Source organism: Epinephelus fuscoguttatus, linkage group LG13, assembly GCF_011397635.1.
Source record: "Epinephelus fuscoguttatus linkage group LG13, E.fuscoguttatus.final_Chr_v1".
NCBI classification, from domain to species: Eukaryota; Metazoa; Chordata; class Actinopteri; order Perciformes; family Serranidae; genus Epinephelus; species Epinephelus fuscoguttatus.
In genome coordinates, this window is record NC_064764.1 from 16,171,744 (window position 1) to 16,196,374 (window position 24,631).

Genomic DNA, 24,631 nt, shown 5'->3' on the forward strand with positions numbered 1-24,631 from the left:
TTTCCCACTCATTTGAAAAGCTGAAACCACAAATTTGAGTGTTAATACCGTAAATGACTAAATTTAATGGGGTTTATGATTTGTTTTGCTTGTTTAGCTTTACAGCACCTCATGCATGAGACTTCTCTGTTGCCACGTGCCCACATGGAACAAGCTGTGGGAAAACCTTATCCAACATTTGAAATAACTTGTTCAAAAACAGAAAACAGCAAGACATGCAGAAAGTTTTTGTTAATCTGGTGCAATAATCCTGAGGGTGATTTTAAACTTCTGATGAACTTGTAGCAAACAAACGCATTTCATCGCACTGGAGAATCCTTGGTGGTGGTGATTTTACCTGGGGTCTAGCTTGATCAAAAAACTCCTACCTGTACTTTCCACCCTTGGCGAGGATGTTGTGATGATAGCTTCACTTCCCTTTGTGATGGCACCATTTATTAAAGTGACAGAAGCGGCCTGAGCAATGCAGTCCTGGGACCTGTTTGTGTGTGTGTGTGTGTGTGTGTGTGCTGTGATGATAACACTGCATGTTACTCTGGTAATAAAATGATTGAAGAGTCAGTGTGTGCCTCTGTTCCATGGAGAGCACAGGCATTACAAAGCCAACAACCACAATCCATCTATCTTTGTATGTGCGCACATGTACATGTGTGTAGCGGAGACAGTATTGTGACAGCTTAGTGCTCCCTGCAGTGTACATGTGTACATACAAGACCCTCTTTGTGTCAGCAGCACTGCCTCACTTTGTGTGTGTTCTTGCACATTCTGCACACCCCTGGAGGCAAAAGCCTTAATTCTTCCATAATCTACTGCCGCAGAAAGATAAACAGGCCCTGCAACAAAGATAATTAACACATGACATCCCGGTCCTTTATCAGTGAACTCTGAACCCAGGAAGTGAGCTTATGAAGATGACATTCTCACAGCAGGCTGCAGGGGTAGCTGAACAGAGCAGTATGACTTTGCAACATGGCGTCAGGCCCTGCAAAGCAGCTGCACACAGCTGGATACCAGTTTACCAGGAACTGAGATGGAAGAGAGAGGGGAGATAGAGGGATGAGGCTACGGAACAGGCTTCAAAGGGAGGAGACATCTCGACATGGGGAGGATGGAATATGGGACACTGTCCTGCTCTTTCTCAAAAAAAAAAAAACCCAAAAAAACAGGTGCGTTGCCATGGGATCACACCAGCCACAACGCCAGTCCCTGACTTAAAATGAATGTGGGCCAGAGGTATAAAGTCTGTGAATGTGTGAGGGAGTCTTCCCTATTTCCAGATATTTCCGGCGCACTTGCTTAACGACACCCATCTCCTCACTTGGCCTTTATTGTGACCTCAGACACACACATTTAAAGGTTTGCACGGTTGTGACGCTATCAAGTTATTAAAATCTGTCCAGAGACATATGAAAACCTGGCAAAGAACTCAAAACCACTTCTGTGGTAGTTTCTGCAAAACGGATGTCTTAAAGGGATAGCGCACCCAAAAATGAAAATTCAGCCATTATCTACTCACCCATATGCCGAGGGAGGCTCAGGTGAAGTTTTAGAGTCCTCACAACACTTCCGGAGATCCAAGGGGAGAGTGGGTAGCAGCACAACTCCACCTGATGGAGGCTTATGGCGCCCCAGATTAAAATGTCCAAAAACACATAACTGAAACCACAAAATATCTCCATACTGCTCGTCCATAGTGATCCAAGTGATCCAATGATCCTCTGTTTTTAGCCTCATTGTAGCCTGTAGCTCTAACTGCCTCTCTGTACGCCGCGCTCAAGTGGCTGAATTTTCATTTTTGGGTGCACTATCCCTTTAAGGACTACATTTTGTGATGATGAAACCACAGGCGCACACACATACAAGGTGAAAACAGTGCCAGCCCCACTGGAAATTAGACAGTGGAAAATGTTAAAGACTTGGAATTGGAGAAATTCTCACAGTTCTTTGGTGGAAGCTAATGATGACATATTTACTGCTTAATCAGCCTTTGACTTTTTCACTCTTTCCTTGCTTCAGTGTGTACATGTGCATAGGCTTAAGGGGATTTGGCCCATCAAGAGGTTATTTACTCAAGTCAAATAAAAAAAAATGTCAGTTATGGTTCTGTGACATCTGAGCCCATTTAGAAACAGTGGTAGATGTCAAAAACCTCAACAAAGCAGAGCTGTATTTTGATGATTCCATATAACCCCTGTTCAAAATGGGAAATGAATTTTACACATCATGACTTTGTTTTCTCATTATCATTACTCTCCAAGTGGAACCATGCTTTTCTGTATGTGCTGCAGCTAGCAGAGCGTATTTCAACAGCACGTCGCCAAGCAAGATGATGAATGGTGCTGGTTAATCTTCTTGCATTATCATACGCCACCGTTCGAAAAGTTCTTATCTACTTGCACAGAGCTGCCAGAGATATCGCACCTCCAGCACACCTGCCTTCTATCTTCCCTGCTATTGTTTCCTATGCTCTTAACTTTTACCCTCGCTACCTCCCCCACTTCCGCCCTCCCTGCTGTCTTTCACATCACCCCGGTGCTTTCAGTACCGTGGTGACCAAATTGGTGGCGTCAAGCATACTGTGTTCATTGTTTCCTGAATTGTGGAGGGCAGTGTCCTGTTTTCTCTCCGCGCACATCTGCCTGGGAACATCTGGAGAGTGTCAGCCTTTCAACGTTGTGCAGAGCGACCATCACTCTTTCCCGTCTGACACATCTCATCTACTCCCAGTCAGGAAAAAAAAGGGACATACCAGATCTTCCACATTAAAATCACACAACAAATAGACTTCAGCCACAAATGATCGGAAACAAAGTGCTTTATTGGATGTGGCCTGGTGAACAAGGAGGCGGCATCAGGGAGGAAGGGATTAGAAACAGAGGCTGAGGTGGTTAAGTTGGAAGCTGGTTAACAGATGTGGGAGGGTTTGTGTGTAAGGTGTAGACGGTCCAGTATAAACAGGTAGACTGAAAGATGGTGTAAAATGCGTACTGGGACAATCCTATAATCCGAGTGTTAATATTGGACAACTCAAGTCATTAATTTCCACAGTTGGCATGCATAGCAACAATAGGCATGATATGGTGACGGGTATAAAATGATGATGGCCCCTGGAAAAAAAATATGGCTAAGTGTAGTCAACTAAAAACAGTAGGTTAGGCATAGGGAAATGACATATTGGAAGAGTACTACACCTTCTTTATTTTTTTTAATATTTTAATGCTTGCTTAACACACACTTAACATACACCACAGAAAGGAAGGGATAAAGGGATGGGCTAAGTCCTGTCCTGCCAATACAGTAAATAAATAAATAAAATAATTTCATCAAATGAAAATGTTCATGTAATTTTCTCATTTTATAGGTACTTTTGTTTTTTTTATGTAAATCAAAATTTTAAAATCCAGTTGTAATTTTTGTGGTTGAAAATATTTTATTGTTTATTTTATTTTATTTCATTTAGTTTTATTTTATTGTATTTATTATTATTTATTTATTGTTTAGTTTAATTGTGTCTGAATTGTGTCCAGCAGGTCATAATATGATACACTGAAGAAAAATGGACTTGTTTTTCAGTTGAGATAAAGTAGTCGAAACCAAAACTAAGTTAAATGTTAATACAGTTTCTTGGTTGGCATATATTTTATATTATATGCCTGCTTTTACTGATCCTATCAGATCTTTTTTTTTTAACTTAGAACTAATGTTGATCTTCCTTTATTCAACTGTAAAACTTATTGTATTTTTTATTATGTATTGTTCAGTTTAAATATAAGAATTTTGATACTTTTCTATTTTCCATTATTTTTACTGTATGTATTTGCTGATCCTTAAGAGTGCGGACATTGCTAGTGAAGACCTTTCTTAGTTACGAATGACCTTTCTATGGACTCCTTCGCTGTTCATGTTGATTGCCCTGTGAACTCAGTGATTTGAAACACATGTCCTGTTCACTATATATGTCAGTCAGATGATTGCTGGCTTTTATCCTGAAGAAGACAAGATGTGCCAAAAGACTGATCTATGGAATGTAAAATAAAAAAGATGACATCTGCATTATGAGTGTTTCACTTCCACTTGTGATCTGTTAAACATATGGAAATGGGCTTCACTGTAAAAGAAAAGCCAACATCATTTGTTGGTGCGCGACATAATCACACGATAGAATAAAAACACAGGAGCAGGTCTATCATCATCCATTTTTTTGGAAAATATTTTGCGAATATTTATTATAAAAATATAAATGTTTCCACTACAAATCATTTTACATTAGTAGACAAGGCCATCTACATTTGCACACGTAAACTCTCACACAGACACACGGGTCAGTCTTGAGACAGAAAATGAGGGATCTGGATATAGGGTGCATAACAGTATTGCTCTCTCAGATGTCCCAGGTTTATAAAGTAAGTCAAAAACCAAAACACAGATAGCACTGCCACATAATTTACTGTATGCTACAAAAAAATCCATCAACATTGCGCTGCATAATGTTAACAAATAAATAATAATGTAATCATAATTGCCTTTTTATTGTAGAAAAGAAAAACAAACAAAGCAGACAAATATAATTCAACATAAGATAAAATATAATACAGATGATTTTTGTCTCTTTTTTAATTAAAAATGTTGCACATTTTTTATTTATTCTTTTATACATACAAACATTTGTACAAAGAGGGATGGCCATGTACATATAGTGGGATCTGTAGCGCTAGTTGCTATCATTACGATGGTTTACATTATGTACATGCTAATTAGAACACATAGCAGCAACAGCAGCATCCACAGGTAGACCAAGTAACAGAGGACCGACTGACGCACTGTACAGGGACGGGTTTCCCAAAAGCACCAACATCACTCCTTTCCATTAGGTAAACTTAGTTTATAGCCAAGGCAATACCATTTCCATTCAAAGTGCTCAAATAGTGTGTACTAAGTGCTTGGAAAAAGCTTCAGATAGCACCCTCGTGGTTAAATGTCACCCATCCGACAGCACAAAGTACCAAAGTGCCAGTTTAGAAATACTGGGTATGTGTTGCGCTGAGGGACTGACTGGGTGACATCAAAGCAAGAGACTAATATCTATAAGTCTGTACTTCATAGTACAAAGACCCTCTAAGTTCTAAGGTGCCTTTAGGAAATCCCATCGTTGAAATATATTGTATTAGAAAGTATCTCAGAAAGCAATCATTTATTGGACGTGTTGCATCTCTTTCAGGGCATTTTCACACATTGTTAGTTTAGGGCAGTGATGAGAAAACCTCATACCCCTTTGAAAACATAGAAAAAAGACCAAGACTTTGTTGAAAGTAAATCAAAACAGGGGCTTTTTTTTTTGCTTGATGATGCCACCATGATCCAACCCAACTAGAGGAGGCACTCTACATTTTGTGTTAAACACACCAGGGTTTATGGATTAATTTCAAACTAGGATAAAGTTCTTTTTAATAGCATTTTTTCAGATCCCACATGGCTCTTGTTAATAAGTTATGGACTCAGACTAAAGCAATATTACAACACCCTCGGATCAGCAGTGTTGATCTCAACCTTGTGAACAGATCCGCCTAGTTTGAATGCTATCAGCCCATTAAATGGCCTTTATCAGTTGTCATTGGTAGCATAGATTTGAGGAGCTATGGCTCTACTCTACCTCTTATATTTATGTTTAATGTTAGGTGGCCATAGTAATTATGACAGGAGCAAAGGAGGAAGACAGGTGACATAGTCTGAAGAGAGATAAAATCTGTGTAGGGAGGACGATAGGGTGGATGGATGGCTCAAAGATATGTAAGACATTTCACCTGGGAGACTGCTCTTTATGTCCCAGGCGAAACCAAAAGTTTCCCTTTTTTTCTAAGTTACATAGGTATTCAAGTACAAAACGTAAGGTAACTTATGTTTGTAGCTTAAGTTACATAACTAATGTACTTACTTCAACCCAAATCATAATCTCTTTCCAAGTACTTTTGGTGCCTAAACCTAACGAAAGTGAAAACTAACTAACTTCACAACACTGATATGCATGTTCTGGCCTAATGGTTACTGCAGTTTGCTCCATCTGAAGTATTATCATGGGAGTGATAATAACTGATAACAGCCATTTCATGGGCTGATATTATTGGAAACAGGTGACTGATCACAGAACAAATCCCACTCCTTGGAAAGAAAATGATACCTGATGTTGTGTGGGGTTGATGATGCTAACTTGCCTTACCTGAAGAAACTCAAGTACAAACTCTTCTAGTTTAAAACACTTCCGCAACACAACAACAATGTTTGAAGCAGAGGCCTGAAAGACACTACTTCATCATAGATTCTCTTTTTCCTCTCATAAAATTCTCTCTTACAGTTTCTATTTTCTGTCTTTCTTAACCTGCGCCCTCAGTTCCTGGCACTGCTCCATTCCCTCTGTCTGTTTCCCCTTGTTAGAGAAAATACAACGAATAACGTATACATCCTGAGATTTCACACAAAGGGCATTGGGTTGAGGGAACGGCACTATAACTGTACAATATCTGTTCATAAGCACATAGAACATAGATGTCCCCATAAAGAAAATTCTGTGTGTGAAGTGTGTAATGGCCCCTGTACCTTCAAAGCACAGCGTTCAATACATTGTACATGTGACAGACTCATGGCTTCCGAACAATGAGACTATTTAACTGATTATCATAATTATTGCTTTTATGTGACATGTCTACTGAATGCAAATGCTATAGAGTTAGAGCTACAGAGTAAAACGGCTCGGTTAACGTCTAGGCGTGTCCATAACCAGCTCAGTTCTCTCATGGATAGAGACAGTAAATGTAGGTAGTTATGACAAAATCTCACGCATCAGACCTCATTAGTCCAGGAAGGGTCCACATCCGGGTGAGCTGCTGCTGTCTGCCGTGCTCTTCTACACACCATTTCACTGCCTCGTTCCACAGGCTGCCTAGTCAGGCGTGGAGGGAGGAGACTTTGAGCATGCCTGTCCCCTTTTTGCTGTAAAGGGAAGGCTATGCTGTCCAGCGTAGCCAATATTGGAGAGCTCCGGCTTTATGTTAGTCCAGTCCTTGCCCTGTATCCCAGTCCTGTCCCATTTTGTATCCCTAGGCAGGTCTCCTTGACCTCCTTGGCTTTCCTCTGCTCTCTCTAACCCCCCTATTTGTCTGTAAGGCATCTCAACTTGGGCATGGAGGGACAGAGGGTCGAAGAGTCAGCCAGTTAACGAGCTGGCAGGTCTGCACTGAACTCTTTCCCGTTTCTCTGTCAGGACTTGATATTGTCTTTCAACGAAACAACAAAAGCCCTCATTTCGATCATATATTTTTCCTTCATTTCCATCCGTTTTCAGTTTACATATGAAGCCACTGTGTTAGACTGTGATTAGCAACCACATCGACAGACGAGTCTCTGGTTCTTTTAACTTGCTGAGTTCATTTCTTAAACAGGTACTGGGCCATTCTTGGTGTGGGAATCTAGGGCTTTGAGGCTGCTCACGATCTTCTTCTGCGGTCCTACGATAGTCACACCAACCTTTTTCAGATCCCTGGTTTGTGAAGGAGAGAGGGAGCGAGAGAGGGAGGAGCAGGAGAGGTCGAAAAACCAGACACAATCAGCGAGGGAGACATGACGGGGGGGAAAAGATGGGAAGAAAAACATGGAAAGTGTGCATTAGTGATGGAGGATGTGACACCCACGTGACATTTAATGACATGCTCCCAGTGCTGCTCCCTTCACTTTCCTGTGCATCTGTCATTCACAAAGAACTGCATTTCCCAGAAGGCCACTGGGCTGCCAAATACCCTGAAGGGGTCTAGGGGTGGAGTGGGTTGTTGCCTCCACTCTCCATTACTAACAAACTGGGAGGTGGGCCTATGGGGCTACACTGACAGCTGCTATTATGACCCTGTCAGTTGAGGAAACATGGGAGGGCCATGGTGGCATAAAAGACCCAGTTTCCTGCATCACATTGAGCTGGATTTCGTTGACAGGGTAGGTATAAGTATGTGCAGAGGAGCAGCACTGGAACATGTGCAGAATATTACACCCTAATTCAGATACACCAATTAACTTACTCTCAGAAGCTCTTTAAAGATTAGTTACATGCATTCAAGTGTAGAAAAACATTTGTATGAGAAGAATATTTTAACTAAATTAGAGTCACAGTGTCAGTTTTACATGTGTTATGCATCATACACATCAAATACACACAGTAGTTAGTTCAATGAAAGAGTCAAAACCGTTTTGAAACATACCGTAAAAACCTTAAACTACATCATATACACAGAGATCTGCACACAGAACATTGTTGATAATACAGGAAGTAACAGTGCATGTTAAGGCTCATCTCTTGTGCTCATCTAGGAGTAACAACATTGTTATTATATTAGTAGAAGCAGAGAAGTTGCAGCTTGAGTGGTGGCACTGCTACAACAAACACTTTTGCCCATTAAGACGTTAGATATTATTTGAAAATAGTTTCAATAAGGTGTGTATTATTCAGATGCAAGCAGAGACTTTAGTTCTCCAAAGCAGCCAAAACAGCATTAAGGAACATCTCGGCCAGCCAGACACTGAAAGTGACAGAAATCACAATATTGCTTCACTGTGTGCTGCAATGTAAAGGGATAGTTCATGTAAAAGTAAACAGTCTATTTTGTATTTCCATAGAGTTTAAAATAAAGAAAACCGAATGGGGTTTTTGCCTTTGGGTGCAGTAAAAACAGCACCAGTATGCTACAGTGAGACAGTAGCTATGTTTCCATCCATGCACTCATAATACACTATCTTTGCCATTGCAGCTTATAGTTGGATGGAAACACAGCTATTGAGTTTTCACTGAAAATCAACAAACTATCCCTTTAAAAGTCAGACGAGTGGAAGCCCATCAGTGATTCTGGAGGCAGGTTACTGCTCCCAGGCGGTGGCCTGGTCCGTTATCCTCCACCCACCATCCAGAGCCTGAGGAGGCGGAGAGGAGCTGGGCGTTAGAGAGTGGTGATTCCCATGGACGGCTCCCATTCTGGGCAAGTGGCCGGTGTGACGTGGACCTCCGTCAGAACCACTCTACTGAGAAACAGCCAGGCCCAGCAACATTAACATTTTAAACTGGACGTCAACAGTGAATCAAGCTTAACAATGTGGCTTTAGCTATGCAGTGTAAATCCAACATCAATGTTACAGTCAAGAAAAGGAGATACTCTGAGCTTGAAAAACCATTGACAGTAATTCCCATGTTTTGGGAACATGGTGGCAAACATGTTATGATCTCGAAATCAGTGGCAGACCTTCCTAAAGGTAACATAGGTAGCCGCCTAGGGCACCACCCAGAGGCAAGAAGCCAAAAATATATTGTCTGTTAGCTAAATGTGCTAGGTCTGGCATTGCTCTAAATTTACAGAAAATCCAGTATTTATTGGTCACTACCCGACATTCTACCCTTAGGCTGTACAAAAGAGCAACAGCATTTGAAACAAAATAAGACACATAAAGGCATAAACTCACAACAGAACAGTTTTTAGGAGAGACAAACTTAAATTCATGTGTCGTAAAGTTGTTCTTCAACTTAGCAAAAGCTATACAATGCACTGGTCTGGTTTCCAAGTATGTCACTGGATTTCTAGAAATGTTCCCAATAAAAGTTACTGCGGACAGTTGAACCACAAGTAGACAAGTTTTGATGCCTTGGACACTGTGTATATATTTGAAACACTATAATTCATCTCTGTTGTGCTGTAATGCTGTTCTTTTTAGAGTCAAGGCAGTTGTGTTGTCATCTTCTCTTTGCATCACCAAAGCTTTGCATTTCTGAGCCAGCATACTCTCCTCATAATAAGTGTAAATGAATTTTTCCACATCATGATCAGCCACATGGATCATCTCAAGAACAGACAGTGATGAAATGAGAATAGATTAACATTTGGTACAGTTATAAATCATACTTTGAGAAACACACACACTAACACACGCACACACCATTACATGAAATGATTAACAGTTGAAAGTTCCTTTCTACAGCGGGTCAGTGTTAACTCAGCACTTTCCATCATTCCAGAGTAAAGCTCCTGCAGGGGATGTCTTTCTTCAATGTAATTAAATGTGAATTTTGGTGTTTTCTCTGAACAGACAACACTGTTTATAACTGTATCACTTAATAAATACACATGGACACAAGTCAGTGTCTAATTTGTTATGTCATGTTTTGAGTTTCTGAAAGAAAGCGGATGCTGGGTAAAGTTTGGGTACCAGACAGGGTTGATGGGTTTGTCCTGGTTGGCAGGAGTGCAGAGCCTGTGCACAGGCCGCTGTGCAAGAAAATGTCAGCGTCATACCGCTTCAAGTTGCTTTCCTTTTTGTTGCAATTCAGGTCAAGTTCATCACTTCCCCAATCAAATACCTGAAATGAACTTTGCATGCACTCTGTCTAGATGAAGAAAATAGTCCAAATGATGCGGTATTTCCTAGTCAATCCATTTCATCCCATCTTGAAAAAAAAAAAGACTTCAATTACTCCAGCAGATGAGTCAGCACACTGCAGCCAAGTATGATTACTGTTCCTCAGAGGTCAGAGCATTGCCAAGCCTTGTGCTGAATATCAAGGACTAGATTAAGACTGTACAAATCAATAGAGCAATCTATATTGAGCAATGCACAGTCTCAGCCAAGGCTGCTATCCTTGTAGCTGAGCTAGCCTTGAGTGCCTTAGCTGCAGCCTTCAGTGGATTAATACTGCAGTGATCCAATTTAGCATCTAGCAACGGAAAAAAGCAACACATACTGATATGATTTCTTTAGTGGGAGGTTACTGTAGTGCAGTTTATCTGGGATATATTTCACCAATACCCAACGTGAACTTCCACCCAGTCTGCAGTGTAAGCTTTTCTGTTTTGTAACATGCTGACTGGAGACAACTTTTAATTGATTGAACGTATTCATTCATATAAATGGCATGAAAAGTGTCAATAGAAAAAATACATCTTTTGTGTAGTGCCCTTGAGAAAAAGAGAAACAGCGAAATAAATCAAGCTGCAACTGAGAAAAATAAGATGAGAAAGAATGAGAGAGAAAATCTATATCAAAAAGTCTCATTATTATCACCCTAAAAAGGTCTCTCTTCAAAGAACAGCTGCATCTGGCCTCTTATTCATTTGGTGTCTCTTCTTTATCACTTCACACTTTCCTAATAGGAGCCTTATTATATTTGTACGGAATGTAGTTTTAATAGATTGAAGTTTCAATACTTTGCAATTCAAAGCTGCCAATGTAGGAAGTTTTAAAGTCTTGTTCTATTCATAGTAGATTAAAGGGTCCCTACTGGCTAACTTGTGACATCAACTCTACAATTCATCATTATTCAAAAAGGCAAACATTATATGCTGCTTCTTTCTAATGTATTAAAAGTCTGGTGTGCAGGATTTAGGGACATCGATTGTCAGAAAAGGTGAATAATATTGATTACTATGTCTTCAGTAGTTTACAGTCACCTGAAAATAAGGATCATTGAGTTTGCCTTACTATAGAATGAGCTGTTTATATGTACATACGGAGTCTTTCCTCCTCCATGTTGTTCTACAGTAGCCCAGACACTGGCTCTAGATAGGGCCATTCGTGTTTCTGTGTTTTTTTGCATCAGCCACTGTAGTTCTCCTCCACGCCTGGTAAACTGGAGAAATTTCACTACTACCACTAAATCCTACACACTTCACCTTTAAGCCCAGCACTGTTAATGACTATCTGGTCTGGTCAGTTATTGACAGGAGTTACAGCTCGCTGCAGCACTGACCACCGCTCCCCAGCTGCCCTTGCATCCCCTGCTGCTGCCATCACCACAGTGAGTGGCTGCTTTGATCACAATGATTAGAAATGTCCAATTATTTACCCGGTCACATTCCGCATCAATTAAACCAGCAGCAGGTCGACAGAGTGAGGGAGAAAGAGAGAAAGTCTGGGGAAAAAGTGCCAGAAAAAGTCTGCACTCTGTCTTTGACAAAAAAAGAAAGCAACAAAGAGATATAAAAGTAGTCAGCTGTCCTTAATTTTCCCAAGTAGCTGCACTCTGACCCGCAAGTCCAAAGGTGGCTTGTTCATCAGTATAATCTCCTAGTCTATTATCACTGTGCTCGGGATTCATAATTCCTTTCAGTCTGCCAGCACAGGACTCTTGCCAGAACCTGATCCACTATCTCAGAACCTTTTGTCAGCCCAAGGATCCTGACAGCAGAGTCAAACCTCTAATCTCTGTCTGGTACTAACTCTCTTTTATCCAGGGACATTGATTTACTAAACCCTGTGCTGTGACAAATACCCTGACTCTAATGTCATATCCCACCAAAAGTTCCTAATACTACTACTGGATTACATTTGCATATGCTGTGATTTCGTTTATATTTTGTAAGGTATGACCACGTATCTGAACTGACGAAACAATGACTGACCAGGCTTTGTTATATGGTCATTGTGACACAGGTCATCATACCGTAGGTCCTGCAGTGTGTGCTCTCCACATATAATTTCTCTGGATTTGGCGTCCAAATAGTTTTCTGACAACCTTTGCTTGATCTTTGCTCTGCATTTTAATGCTTCACAGTATAGAGAGTGCCATGCATACCTATTTGACAGCTATGCCTTTATTTGCTCTTTCAAAGGCCCCTCTCTCTGCCCTTTTATCTTGTCAAATCTCCCCTCTCATTCCCTCCCTCAATAGTTTCTCTTTTATCCTCTCTCCCTTATGGAACTCACAACTCCTCTCCTCTCTTTCTCTCTTCTTTTTTCTGTTTCTCTACTTATCTCTCATTCTTCTAATGCTCTCAGCTTCTCCCTCTGTGGTCATACTGTCATACAAGAGTGTGGCTAAAGGCCTGTCATTATGAATTACCATGAGTCATCTGGACACCTTTAGTAAGGGCTCTATGGCTTTCTTTACTTACTGAGAACAAGAGTATTTGTGTGTGTGTGTGTGTGTGTGTGTGTGTGTGTGTGTGTGTGTGTGTGTGTGTGTGTTCTTCACCAAGAGTCTCTTCAAATTCCTGGGCCTTGCCACGGGTACTGGGGCCCTGTAAACACTGCTGACATGAATGGGCAGAGTAGCTTAGTGTGTGTGTCTGTGTGTGTGGTTGTCTTACTCGGTGGAGGTCTTGGCCAGGGTGTCACAGGAGCTGTAGCTGACCCCAGAGAAGGCCTCTTTGCAGGGCAAGGTCCTCATTCCATCCATCCAGTCACCCAGCGTCCCCATCGCGGGAACCTCTGAACTGCTCCTGTCCAACAACAAGTTGGCTGGCCTGAGGGCACACAGGACAAGGAGTAATATAAGAACACACATTGATGGACAGTGAATAAACAAATCCCCATGGGTAACGGCCTGTAATATATTCAGATAAATAAAGCAGAGTTTTTAGAGTCATTTCAGAAACACAAAGGCATTAGCGTCATTATGATGTGAATACTAAGTATTTACAGAGTTGGCATTTGGCTTATAAACTCTGATCTTGTCACTCCCCACAACGAGTCAACACAGACTGGAATGGGGAGAAGAAGAAACTTTCCCCCAGGGAACGCAAAGCCTACAGGTGGACACATTGAGGGGCAGGGTTCATGAGATACTACGTGAGCAGCATCATAAGAAGCAGCAATGTTTGGAGCAGTGTTGCACATGTTGATAATGAGCAGTGTAGCAAAGTCATTGGCAGCAATAGACTGCTTCAATGAATGTTGCAGACAGAGGAGTATGTCATGTGTGAGTGTTGTAGTGCAAAATTCCTAGCAGGCTTTTCTATGTTCACTGGCCAGTAGACCCATCGTCCAGTTTTTAATCATGCTATTTTGTTCAAACCATCAATGCTGTTGGTTATTGCTGCCACTATCTACTATTGCTACTCCTGTAACTAGCCAGCAGTGTGAACAGATCTTTCATCATCTAGTTGCTGTCATTTGTGCACTGATAACACTAAGTAGTTATGTCATGATGGGCCCCAGTGTTGCACTGATCATATTCAGATTCCATCGCAATACTCCTGCACATGACATACGACTTTACTTGACTGACTCTGTACATTTTAATCATGTACATGTCGCCAGGAAATACACTAAATTTTTACCACTACCCTCATTGATGTTATATGTTGTTACTTCAATGGCAAAACATGTTGACTATAGAGTGCATGGCTGTACATACTTGCACATGGTCTGTTGATAGAAGGTTATACATTTACTGACAAGTGAGATGAAATCTAATTTGGCAGTGAACGCAATGGTGACTGTAATGGAAGTGAATCAAATTAATTCTTTAAGAAAAAATCTATTATATACCATTACATATGTGTAGAAAATGTAATTATATGTATATATTTCAACAAATATGCTATTCTACACATCCTGTGCTTACATACCTTCACAGAACTAAATGTAACCCAGACCTCTTGATCTGATTGAACGGCACTCATCAGGGAACCATAGACACAGACACACACACACACACACACACACACGCACACACACACACACACACAGACAGAGAGACAGGCCATATGTGTCTGTTGCATACAGTAAACCTGCACAGCGCCTTTGGGCTTTGAATACAGGGGGGAAATCAAACCGTCACACAAAATATTTCCATAATGTATTTAACATATTCAAGAACAAGATTACTAACAAAAGCGGCATCAGTTTCTGTCTAATGTCATTACCGTTTCCTGCACTACATGTACCATGCTGCAAAATGCAACATTAGATTTGATTAGACGTGATGGTTTCAATTGGATCAAATCAAATTAAATGCACCGCGTTGGGCTTTAGAGTGCTCAGTCAACAGTAGAGGGTGAAGGAAAGGCTGCAGGCGCTGTTCTGACTCACTCTGATTGATGGTTGCCGAGGACGGGGGAAGAGGAAGGACGAGAGGTGGAAAGACATACAGAGTGAAATGGAAGAGAGTGTAGGGGACACTTAAGATGACAAAGAAAGCTATTTTCTCTATCAGCGTCCAATCTCTGATGTCAGTCTGATGCTGTGTCTTATACAAAGGGGGTTCACTTTGGTGCTGTGAAACCTGATCACATCAAGGCAAGACATGGGAAACCAGGTCAAACCACATAAGGTCAATCTGGGACTCAAAACATAACGATCAGTAGCCAAATAAGGGATCAGTTAAAGCATGTTGAGTGTTTTTTGCGGATTTGGTGAGTGGCATTTAAAACTAGGTTGCAAAGACACTCTGTTTTTTATAAGGACATGCTGCACCTGTCTTGCAGACTAGACAAAGGCACCTGCGTCAAGACAGGCAAACACACACACATATGTGCACACACACATGCACACAAGGGAATAGATTCTTGCAAACAAGGCAGGACAGGACAGGACAAAAAAAGGTAGTTCTCCCACAGGGAATACCATTCATAGCCTTGTAAATAAACTCATTAGAATACCAGGAAGTCGGCCTCCGCCTGACTGATTTGGATTGGCAGGGAGGCTTGGAGCTGCTGTGTGTGAGAATGTAGGAAATATTACTCAAGGTTAGGCTACCTTTTGGGAATTAGGAGGGCGTAAAACTATACAGCAGGTAAATACAATCGAGACATTTTCTTTTAGTTAGACTGTTTCAATATTGTTTGGGTCTTTTTTTTTGTGAAAGAAGCATTGGAACTCTAAGGAATGTATGTAAAATTATAAAATTAAATAGCACAACTATGTGCTTCCTCAACTCTCTTGGGAACAAATGTATCATTTTTAGATATTTTATCTCAAATAAAAAGTGTGCTTTGCTTCAGAGTGGTGGAGGATACATTGTGTCTACTACAATACACAATTTTGCTGTTTTCCAATTTTTACTTGATAATTATCTTGTCTCACAATAAGACATATAATATTAAGGTGTAGTTAGACATTTGTATAGCCACACATACTCTTATTTGTTAAACTTCACATGTATGTGTGCTCTTACATTAAAACATGATTTAAAAATGAATAATTCAATTTTCAAAATGATAAATAAAAAAGTTCTTTAGTTTAGTTGTCATTATTCTGACATGGGTAACTACTTTTTCTGTAGTTTTCCCTGCCTGTTGGAGATGAGAGGTACCTAATTATACTGGCAAACTAGACATGTTTTCTGTACCATGCATACTGATGCAATATATTTTAATTTAAAGAAGCAAAATACAATCAAAAGAATGTTACAATAGAAAATCATCAAGCTGCCATCAAACAACATAGACAAAAACCCCATAATAAGCCATATGTAGAGAGAAGAAAAGCGAGATGACAACTCCAGCAGAGACAGGAAAAAAGGATGCATTTGAGGCAGTGGAGTGGGTGTTGTTACAATGATTGAGTCTTTTCCTGCCAGATCAGAGGCCTGTCAAAATGCAGAGGGCCCCCCAGGACCCCCTGGAGAGACTGGTTTGTAGGAAAAGGAGGGAATTGGGGGTTAGAAAGTGGGGGTGGTTTGCATGGGGGGAAAAGAAGGAAGTGTGTGAGTCTGTGAATCTCAGTAGACAGCATATTTTTTTTTCTATTTTAAAGAAAAAGAAAGCCAAAAATGCTGTGCGTAGGCTATATATATAGAGCAAGAAATGATTGTGATGGTTATGAATGACTTTTTTCCATTATACATTTGCCGAAAAAAAAAAAAAAAAGTTAGGTCAAAAATACAGTTAGATCCAAAATGTCATAGATTAGAACTTTCTGGGCTGTCAGGATAAAAATGTTCATCGTTTTTGTAGGATTATTGATCCCCTCCTCTCCTTTCCTGTACCACTTTTCTTCCTTTCCTCCTCTGATCTCATCCTCGCCTTCATCCTCAGCTTCTTTCCCCCTCTCCTGTCTCCTCCGAGAGATAAACTGCAAATGACCTTGTTTCCCCTCCCTTATCATTTTCTTTGTTTCCTTTGTTGTTACACTTTCAGCAACATCTCACAGCAACTCAAGAGACAAGATGATTGGAGAGGAAACAGGGAAACAGAGGGATGCTATGAAGGGGAAAATGAAGGGAAAAGAAAGCATCTGTCTGACGTTAGGGGGGGTGTTTAAAACCCCTCCTGGTCTTAACACCTTATAGGAACGCAGAAAACACCCGCTCGAACAGAAGGAAGTATAAATACACTGGAGAGAGAATAAATTCTACCCCCCTTCATGTTTTCATTTCCCTTCCCCTTTTCTGTTCTATCTTTCATTCTTTTGACCTCTAAATAACCAGGGCTGTGTAGTCTCTCGTTTTTAGAGCTCTCAAGGGAGGAGCGAGGTGGATGAGGAGAAGAGCTTGAACAGATACATGTGGGCAGGACAGAGTGGGAGGAATTTTACCTCTCACTGTGTTACTGGGACAATTCCCAGGGTGTCTCTGGGAGGGGTTAGACCGGTTTCAGGCCAATATTAGGCCTTTGAATTAAAATTCTCATATGTGGCCATTATGTATCATCTTTCTCTGTTGGATGTGATGGATATGATGTAGTTTCAATACAATCAATACTACTCGGGTGGTCTGAGGGAAGCTATTAACCTAAATTGATTCAAGTGTGACATTTTGATTTGATTCCAGTCAAGCATGCATGGCTCCTACTCTGAACTCTTAATCTGAATTACTAGCCGCATTTCAGTGAAGAGTTTTAGTTTTTAAATTAGCTTACACATTTTTAACATAATAAATGTTAATGTCATTTAACGGTACTGGTTTTCAGTGCACTGAATCTGCAAGGCTCAGTACCAATCTTGTGTCTCCAACCCAATTTTGTATTTCCTCCTACTTATACATTTTGACATTTTGATTTACTCAACTAATGAATGATGGTGCCGCCCAATTATCTGCCTTTTCATATCCTTATATCATTGTCCCAATACCTGCTTTCTTTAGTACCCAAACTGGTTTCCTTCCACCAATTGAAACTGTTCTTTTGTTTCCATTCCCTGTCCCAACCTCACCCTACAAGCCAAGATCCACACCAGCTCAGTTCCATCTGCAGCCATGGCCTCCAGCCCCAGTTCCAGATACTTTATCCCAAACCCTTTGCCAGGGAACGGGTTCACTCTTGTTTCAATTCCAACCCCATTTCCAGCCCAGCCCTAACTACTGAAAATGAAGCAAAGATCCCTATTCTCCAGACGGAGTTTGTTTGAAAATGAATTACAGAGAGGAGTAATGCAATAGATTTGATTTGTTGTTACAGGTTCACAGAGGCTTGTCATTATTCATTTTGCTTTGTACAGCTTGGGGAAAAAGCTTATTATGTAAAAAGCCCAGACCAAGTAAATCTGAATCAGCGCATTACTTACCACTGCATTGATTGACATGTTTTTAGAAGGAGTACTAGTTGCATTATAGTGCTTTGGTAACAATCATTGTCAAGTTTCACTGAACACAGAGAAAACATATTTCAGTTTGAAAACCAGATAGCCTCTGATTTCAGACATTTTAGACACCCTGTAAAGCCAATCAGATAGACAGTGGCCTCTAACCCTGACTTAGCTTCTGTTGGCCCATAATTAGTCTCTGACAGCCAACCTTGGCCCACTGACCCCAGTCTCTCTCCATCCACATGCAGGGACAGTAAACTCTGACCAGGTCCCACCCCTGAAGCCTCCAGATGCTCCGCTCCAGTCCCAGGCTTTGGTGTAGGCTTTGAGAAGGAGGGGGTGCTCCATTAGCCAGCCAGGACAGCCCTGAGACAAACGAGGTGTGTGGAGCTGAGTGCAGCTGCTCCCGCTGTGTAACTGCCACTACCACACACACACACACACACACACACACACACACTCAGATACACACATACACGCACAGTTCTCATAAATCACCACAGCCGACTCTGTCGGCCAGCCTGTGCTCGCCCGGTGTTAAAAGCCAATCAGGGAAATTACATGCAAACTCCAAGGGACCTATTTTCACTTTCTTAAGAAATCATTAGTCAATGTTATGAGCTTTGACGTCTCCATAATACTGCGGCTGTCTGCCGCAGACCCAGCGCCTGTCCCCCTCCCTGCTCAGAACTGACAACTGTACATGGGCTGCCCGGGTTCCCCATGGCCCCCTGGGAGAGAATGGTGGTCCCAACAAAGGAGCAAAGCATAAGTGAGGGTAAAAATGAGGGGAAATTTTCACATAAGAGCAAGGGAAAGGTAGAGAGGAGTATGAAATTAGACTGTGTGGCAAAGGGAAAGATGAACGATATGTCATAGTAATGTGTGATGAGTCAAGCTAAGTTCCATGCAAAACCCTGCAAACACAGGAAGCAGGAAGGCTGTGTTTATGTCCAGCTCATGTACTGCTTGGCTCCAAATATAAACAGAAGTGCACCAGGGGAGACAGAAATTGAAATCTAATACAAAAATGTCTTTCTTAAAAACCACATCCCTTGGTCTTTTTGTTTCCCAGTGCATTAATCATAGTGAATTGTGCTTCATCCATGGAAAATAAAACTACAACTGCCATTGCTGTCCCAAAGCTTTGGGATCCCAGAGCAGGAAGTGCTTTGACCAGCAATAACCCATAATGCTGTGCATGGAAGGTAATGGGAACTACTTGCAATGTTGGACTGCCTAGAGACAGGTGTCATCTAGTCAAGTGAATGGAAGCCAAAGCAGGAGCAAAAAGCAGCTAAGAAGACAACAGCCAGATTTCCATCTTTACCTGCTTATTTTTAGAATTTTGTGATTCAAAGCGCCTCCACCTGCAGACAATGTGTGTGTCTTTGTGCATGCTGCTTTCAACAAACACCAAAAATGAAAACAAATAAATGGTGAAACATCTGTCTGATACCTGGAAGTGGTGTTGGCCGTGATTTTGAGGCTACCGGGGTTACGGATGAGTTTATCCAGGATGCTGACAATCTGTTCAAACTTAGGCCGGTTGTTCCTCTCTTTCTGCCAGCAGTCCAACATCAGCTGGTAGAGGGTAGCCGGGCAATCCATGGGTGGGGGGAGGCGATATCCTTCATCTACAGCCTTTATTACCTATACGTGGGGAAGAAAAGACAACTTCAACTTCAAGACTATATCTAAGATGATCTAAAGTGTCCGGCTGTACTCGTTGCACTACATTACTTTGTTTCCCTCATAAAGGCTTGCTAGAGCCGAAATGATGATTTTGAGATCAACTTGTATTTTAATGAATTATGCACAGATATGATGGAATATGGGGGAGCAGAAATAGACTCAAACTATCTGAGTTGTGGTAACTGTTGTTGTAATGTGATAGACAAATCAGTGGATTGTGGCAGGGGATTTCACCTAAGCTTCTAGCCACCGTTTTCTGACCACTGAGTGACAGTAAATTAAAGTTGTTTTTCATGTCTTTTATTTTTCTACGTTGATACCAAGCCTTGTACATCATGTGGTAAGACTGCTTCACTTGGAAAAGAAGAAAAACAAAGCCTGAATGACAAATGAAAATAAATATGACAAAAGAAAGAAATCAGTGAACTCTGGTTGATGTTTGAACACATAAACCCCGGGTGCATTCCAAAGGACAAAAACCTAGCAAAAACATTGTTTAAAAGTTGCTCTAAAAGTGCCATAAACCTCACACGATCTTGAACATTGACTAAACACGTCATATAAACCAGTGGGAGCTGGCAGAAATGCTACAGTGGTGGTTGCGCCACACAGACGCCCTTGCTAAAGGAAGTTAGCTTGGCAACACTGCAGTACTCACATCCTGATTGGACATCTCCCAATATGGCCGTTCCCCATATGACATCACTTCCCAGAGCACAATGCCGTAACTCCAAGCATCACTGGCTGATGTAAACTTCCTGTAGGCAATAGCCTCGGGAGCGGTCCACCGGATGGGGATCTTACCTCCCTGAGAGACAGACAGGAGGAGAGAGATTTTTCAGTTAGTCAGTGACAGTCTCACAACCTGATATTACCATGTACTTTCGCTGTCCGGATGGATATTTTCCAATTAACTTTTGTGCACAAAATTCATAAAAGACCACAGATCAGACACCACAGAATAATAACCCGAAAGCAGAAATGTATTGTTGGGACACTGGGTGACAACAATGTGGTTATTGTCAGGTTTTATGGTATGAATATAAATGTTACATCTGTATATGTAATATTGGGTGTAATAGGTTTATGTCTCATGTAAAGGCCTACAGTACATGTCATGAAACATTCAGGAAATTTTATGAGCTGTTTTGAAAAACTTTAACCCCAATTGGCTCAGTGGTTTGGACTGAGCATGGTGATCTAAACCTCACATCCACAACTGTAACAGATATCTGAAATATTATTATTATTATTTGGTGTGAAGGCCCTGCAGTGAAGGTGCTTCCACACTTCCAAAATGTGGAATTTGAAATTAGTCATATAAAGTGACATTGAACAGTATTGCAAAAAAAGTGTGCTATTCAGTTTTAATCAAAAAGTATCAACCTTAAAAAAGAAAAAAAAACAACATATTAATCAAACGAATCCAAAGTTTCCTGCATGACCTCTCACTGTACTGTCTGCTGCATTTGTCATTCTAGCTGAGAAGCAGGACAAATGAAGAAAATGGAGCTGAGGAGAGGAGGAAAGGAGGCCGGTGGCAGCCAAAGCTAACAGAGACATCAGCCAAGTTGCTCAGCTCCTGCCTGGTGCTGTGCAGTCAAAGACACATACACACCCTCTTGCACTACGCTCTCAAACACACACTCTTTTACTGCATTATCCATAAAGAAACACTGTGGAAAGGTATAAGAGCCCAAAAAACACACAATCACACACATGGTCGCACAAATAAACACAGGTGCACACAGAAACACATGGTGCCAACACAAAAACAGCCACCTGCTGCCCCAAGAGCCCAAGATGTGTGAACACCACGCACACACACACACACACACACACACACACTGAACTTACATGCACAGGAACACACATAGATTTTGCCTTAACAGTAGATGCTAGAGAAGTGACAAAACAAAAAGGGAAAGAAAGAAAGTTCCAGTGCGGGCTGGATGGAAACCTGCTTGCATGTGTGGAGCATTGTCAGTCACTGCAGCATTGGAGAGTTTATTATTCTGTCCTATTATTTTAGATTATGTATTTCTGGGAGAAAGGCAAACGGCACACTGACTGTTTATTTGACAAGCAATTCTCAGCCAGTAAATTATACTGTGTTTAAAGGGGCTGCACGCATGGTCTAGACCACAGGTTCCTATGATGAAAATGACCACACACATATACGTTCACATGCTGCAGAAAGAACAGATGAATGAAACACAAGAAAGTGTGGCGTGCCTGCTGATAATGTTTCATTTTGTGGCATGTGCTTCAAGGAGTGAAACAAGGACAAAGAGGGCTGCAAATAGGTTGATCTGTCATCTTTTTTATCTCCAAGATGGTGACCCTTATTTCTCTGAAACTGGATTGTCTCACCTAGCGCTGAGGTTTTTGTTGTTACGGTTTCTCTTCAGATGTCATTCTATCCTTTCCTTAGCATTATGCTTAAAGGGGAGCTACAACCAATTTCACAATTAATCATGTTACTCCTATGGTCTAAGACAGTCCAAAAATATCAGTAAACATGAACAACTATCTAATGAATCCAAAAACTACAGTGCTAAAACTCAACTTTTTAATGTCATAGAGTATAAAGTCCAGAGCTGATCCATAGACAATGAATTGGGAGAGATATTCTAGATGACCCTGAGAGTACCCAGATAAATGTTTTGAGTATATGGGTGCATTTCCTGTTTCAGAACTGAGAACACTACTCCATTCATTGTCTATGGAGCAGCTCCAGACTTTATACCCTATAATGTCACAGGTTTACGTCTTTGGTTTCTGGCTTTGAGAGAAAGTAGCTCATGGTCACAAATATTGATCGAACTTTCCTAGGCCATGGAAATAACATATTGGAATTCTTAATTTAGATGGTGTTCCCCTTTAAGGGTGTTGCAAAAAACACCCTGAGCTACCATCTGACACAAAGTGATTTCTTGACAGTTCGGCAAAGTTGTTGTGGAAACTCCATTTGTGTTTTCCTTAAATCAAATCAACCGCAACCCAAGCTGTCATCGTTGTTCAGGCTTTATAGTGTCATCATCTAAAAAAGTTGTGAGAGTTGAGGTCAAGTTGCAAAGTAAATACAATCTGAGCATCACCTGGGTTGAAGCAATAAATGTAGCAGGAGACAAGGGGCGAGGAAATAGGATTTCCCACGTCTCAAACTGTCTCCTTGGCACATTGCATTTTTCAATTACAACAAAAAACTCTAAAAGTGAGCTATGTTGCCATTGAATGCAGCAAAAACAAACTGCACTTTTGGCTTTTGGGATAAAAATAAAGGATTGGTGTGAATGCTGGCGCGGTGGATGGGTCAACAAAACACTGGACCACACACACACACACACACACACACACACACACACACACACACACAGAACTTCTTATCGATGTAATGGTTCCCTTCAGGGCACGTGGTGCTTGGAGTGCTCCTCTCCATGACCTCCCCAATTGGTGTATGTTTTGCCATTTCTGTGCTGTGATCCAGGGAGGCAAAGCTCTGTGGATTTATCACAACTCAGCTTTATTTATGTGCTCCTCTCCCTTGCCATAGTAAAAGAATGGAAGAGTGTGTGTGTGTTTGCTGAGATTATCTAAGAAGGGAGAATGGTATGTTGTAGGTAGTTTTACAGCTAACTTACTGAGCACTATGTGTGATTCAGGGAGTTTTATGTAATATTGCATTTTAAGTAAGTCATTACTGGTAAAAATGGCCCTGACAGTACAGTGCCAAACCTATTTGTTCATGCTGTCATTTATGTCCTGAGATCGTGTTTGTGTTCCAGCTCACCCTGGTGGTGTAAGCAGCCTCCGGGTCGTCCTCCAGGACTCGGGACAAGCCAAAGTCTGACACTTTACACACCAGGTTGCTGTTGACCAGGATGTTTCGAGCTGCCAGGTCTCGGTGAACGTAGCCCATGTCTGACAGGTACTTCATGCCCGAGGCGATGCCACGCAGCATGCCGACCAACTGGATGCCTGTAAACTGGGCATCGTGCTTCTAAAAGAAAGAAAGAAAGAAAGGAAGACCAGACGTACACTGTTAATGCTAAACTTTTAATGTACATGATATAGAACACAGAGAGAGTCTGACCTTTCTGACTATTTGCATGAAATGAAACCTTTCTACATTAGTATCCACAGCATTTTCATTAACCTTTAAAAACCACCTTTGACATTCTGTACCTCATCTTCAGCCTAACTGTGAAATACCAAAGCCAGAGGCACAGTAATGTATGGAAATTTGGATCACACCAGTCTATAGTAGAAATGCTCTTTCTTTTTTCAATCAGCCCAGTTAGTTTTATCCACTACATATTCATTATATAATAACCAATGAGAGCCCTTTATCTTGACTTTACTGACCTGATTTCAGCGACATTTTGTTTGGATTCTTCACAAGTATGTATGAATACATCCAAGAATCTAAATACTGTATTTGAGGACTACTCTTCTCCAACAAGTATATTTAATTTAGGGGGAACACTAAGTGCTTAAAATGCTTAAATTACTACACACGATACATGCATCAAAAAAGTTAAATCCTAAGAAACAAAATAAGGGCACAATGGTATTTAGACGCACGTGTCCATTGTTCCTCGGACAGCCATTTAAGGCAAATCCTTAATATTTCAAACTGATTTTGTTTTGACTTAGCTAAACGCTCACA

The 24,631-nt window shown here is 41.1% G+C and overlaps 1 protein-coding gene across 4 annotated transcripts in view; it reads right to left on the reverse strand.

Moving 5' to 3' along the window:
- Nucleotides 1-4,194: 4,194 nt before the first annotated feature.
- Nucleotides 4,195-24,631, reverse strand: part of epha3 (eph receptor A3) — a 114,746-nt gene continuing 94,309 nt past the window's right edge. For 2 of the 4 annotated variants that reach the window (XM_049593855.1, XM_049593854.1), the window contains exons 13-17: nt 23,753-23,962; nt 20,618-20,767; nt 19,724-19,917; nt 13,107-13,262; nt 4,195-7,531 (exon numbers count right to left, since the gene is read on the reverse strand). In XM_049593855.1, coding sequence (XP_049449812.1) covers nt 7,426-7,531; nt 13,107-13,262; nt 19,724-19,917; nt 20,618-20,767; nt 23,753-23,962 — 816 coding nt within the window. In that variant the 3' untranslated portion in view covers nt 4,195-7,425. Of the gene's footprint in view, nt 7,532-8,936; nt 9,055-13,106; nt 13,263-19,723; nt 19,918-20,617; nt 20,768-23,752; nt 23,963-24,631 lie in introns of all 4 variants that reach the window. The other 2 variants (XM_049593857.1, XM_049593856.1) reach the window with 2 other exon arrangements.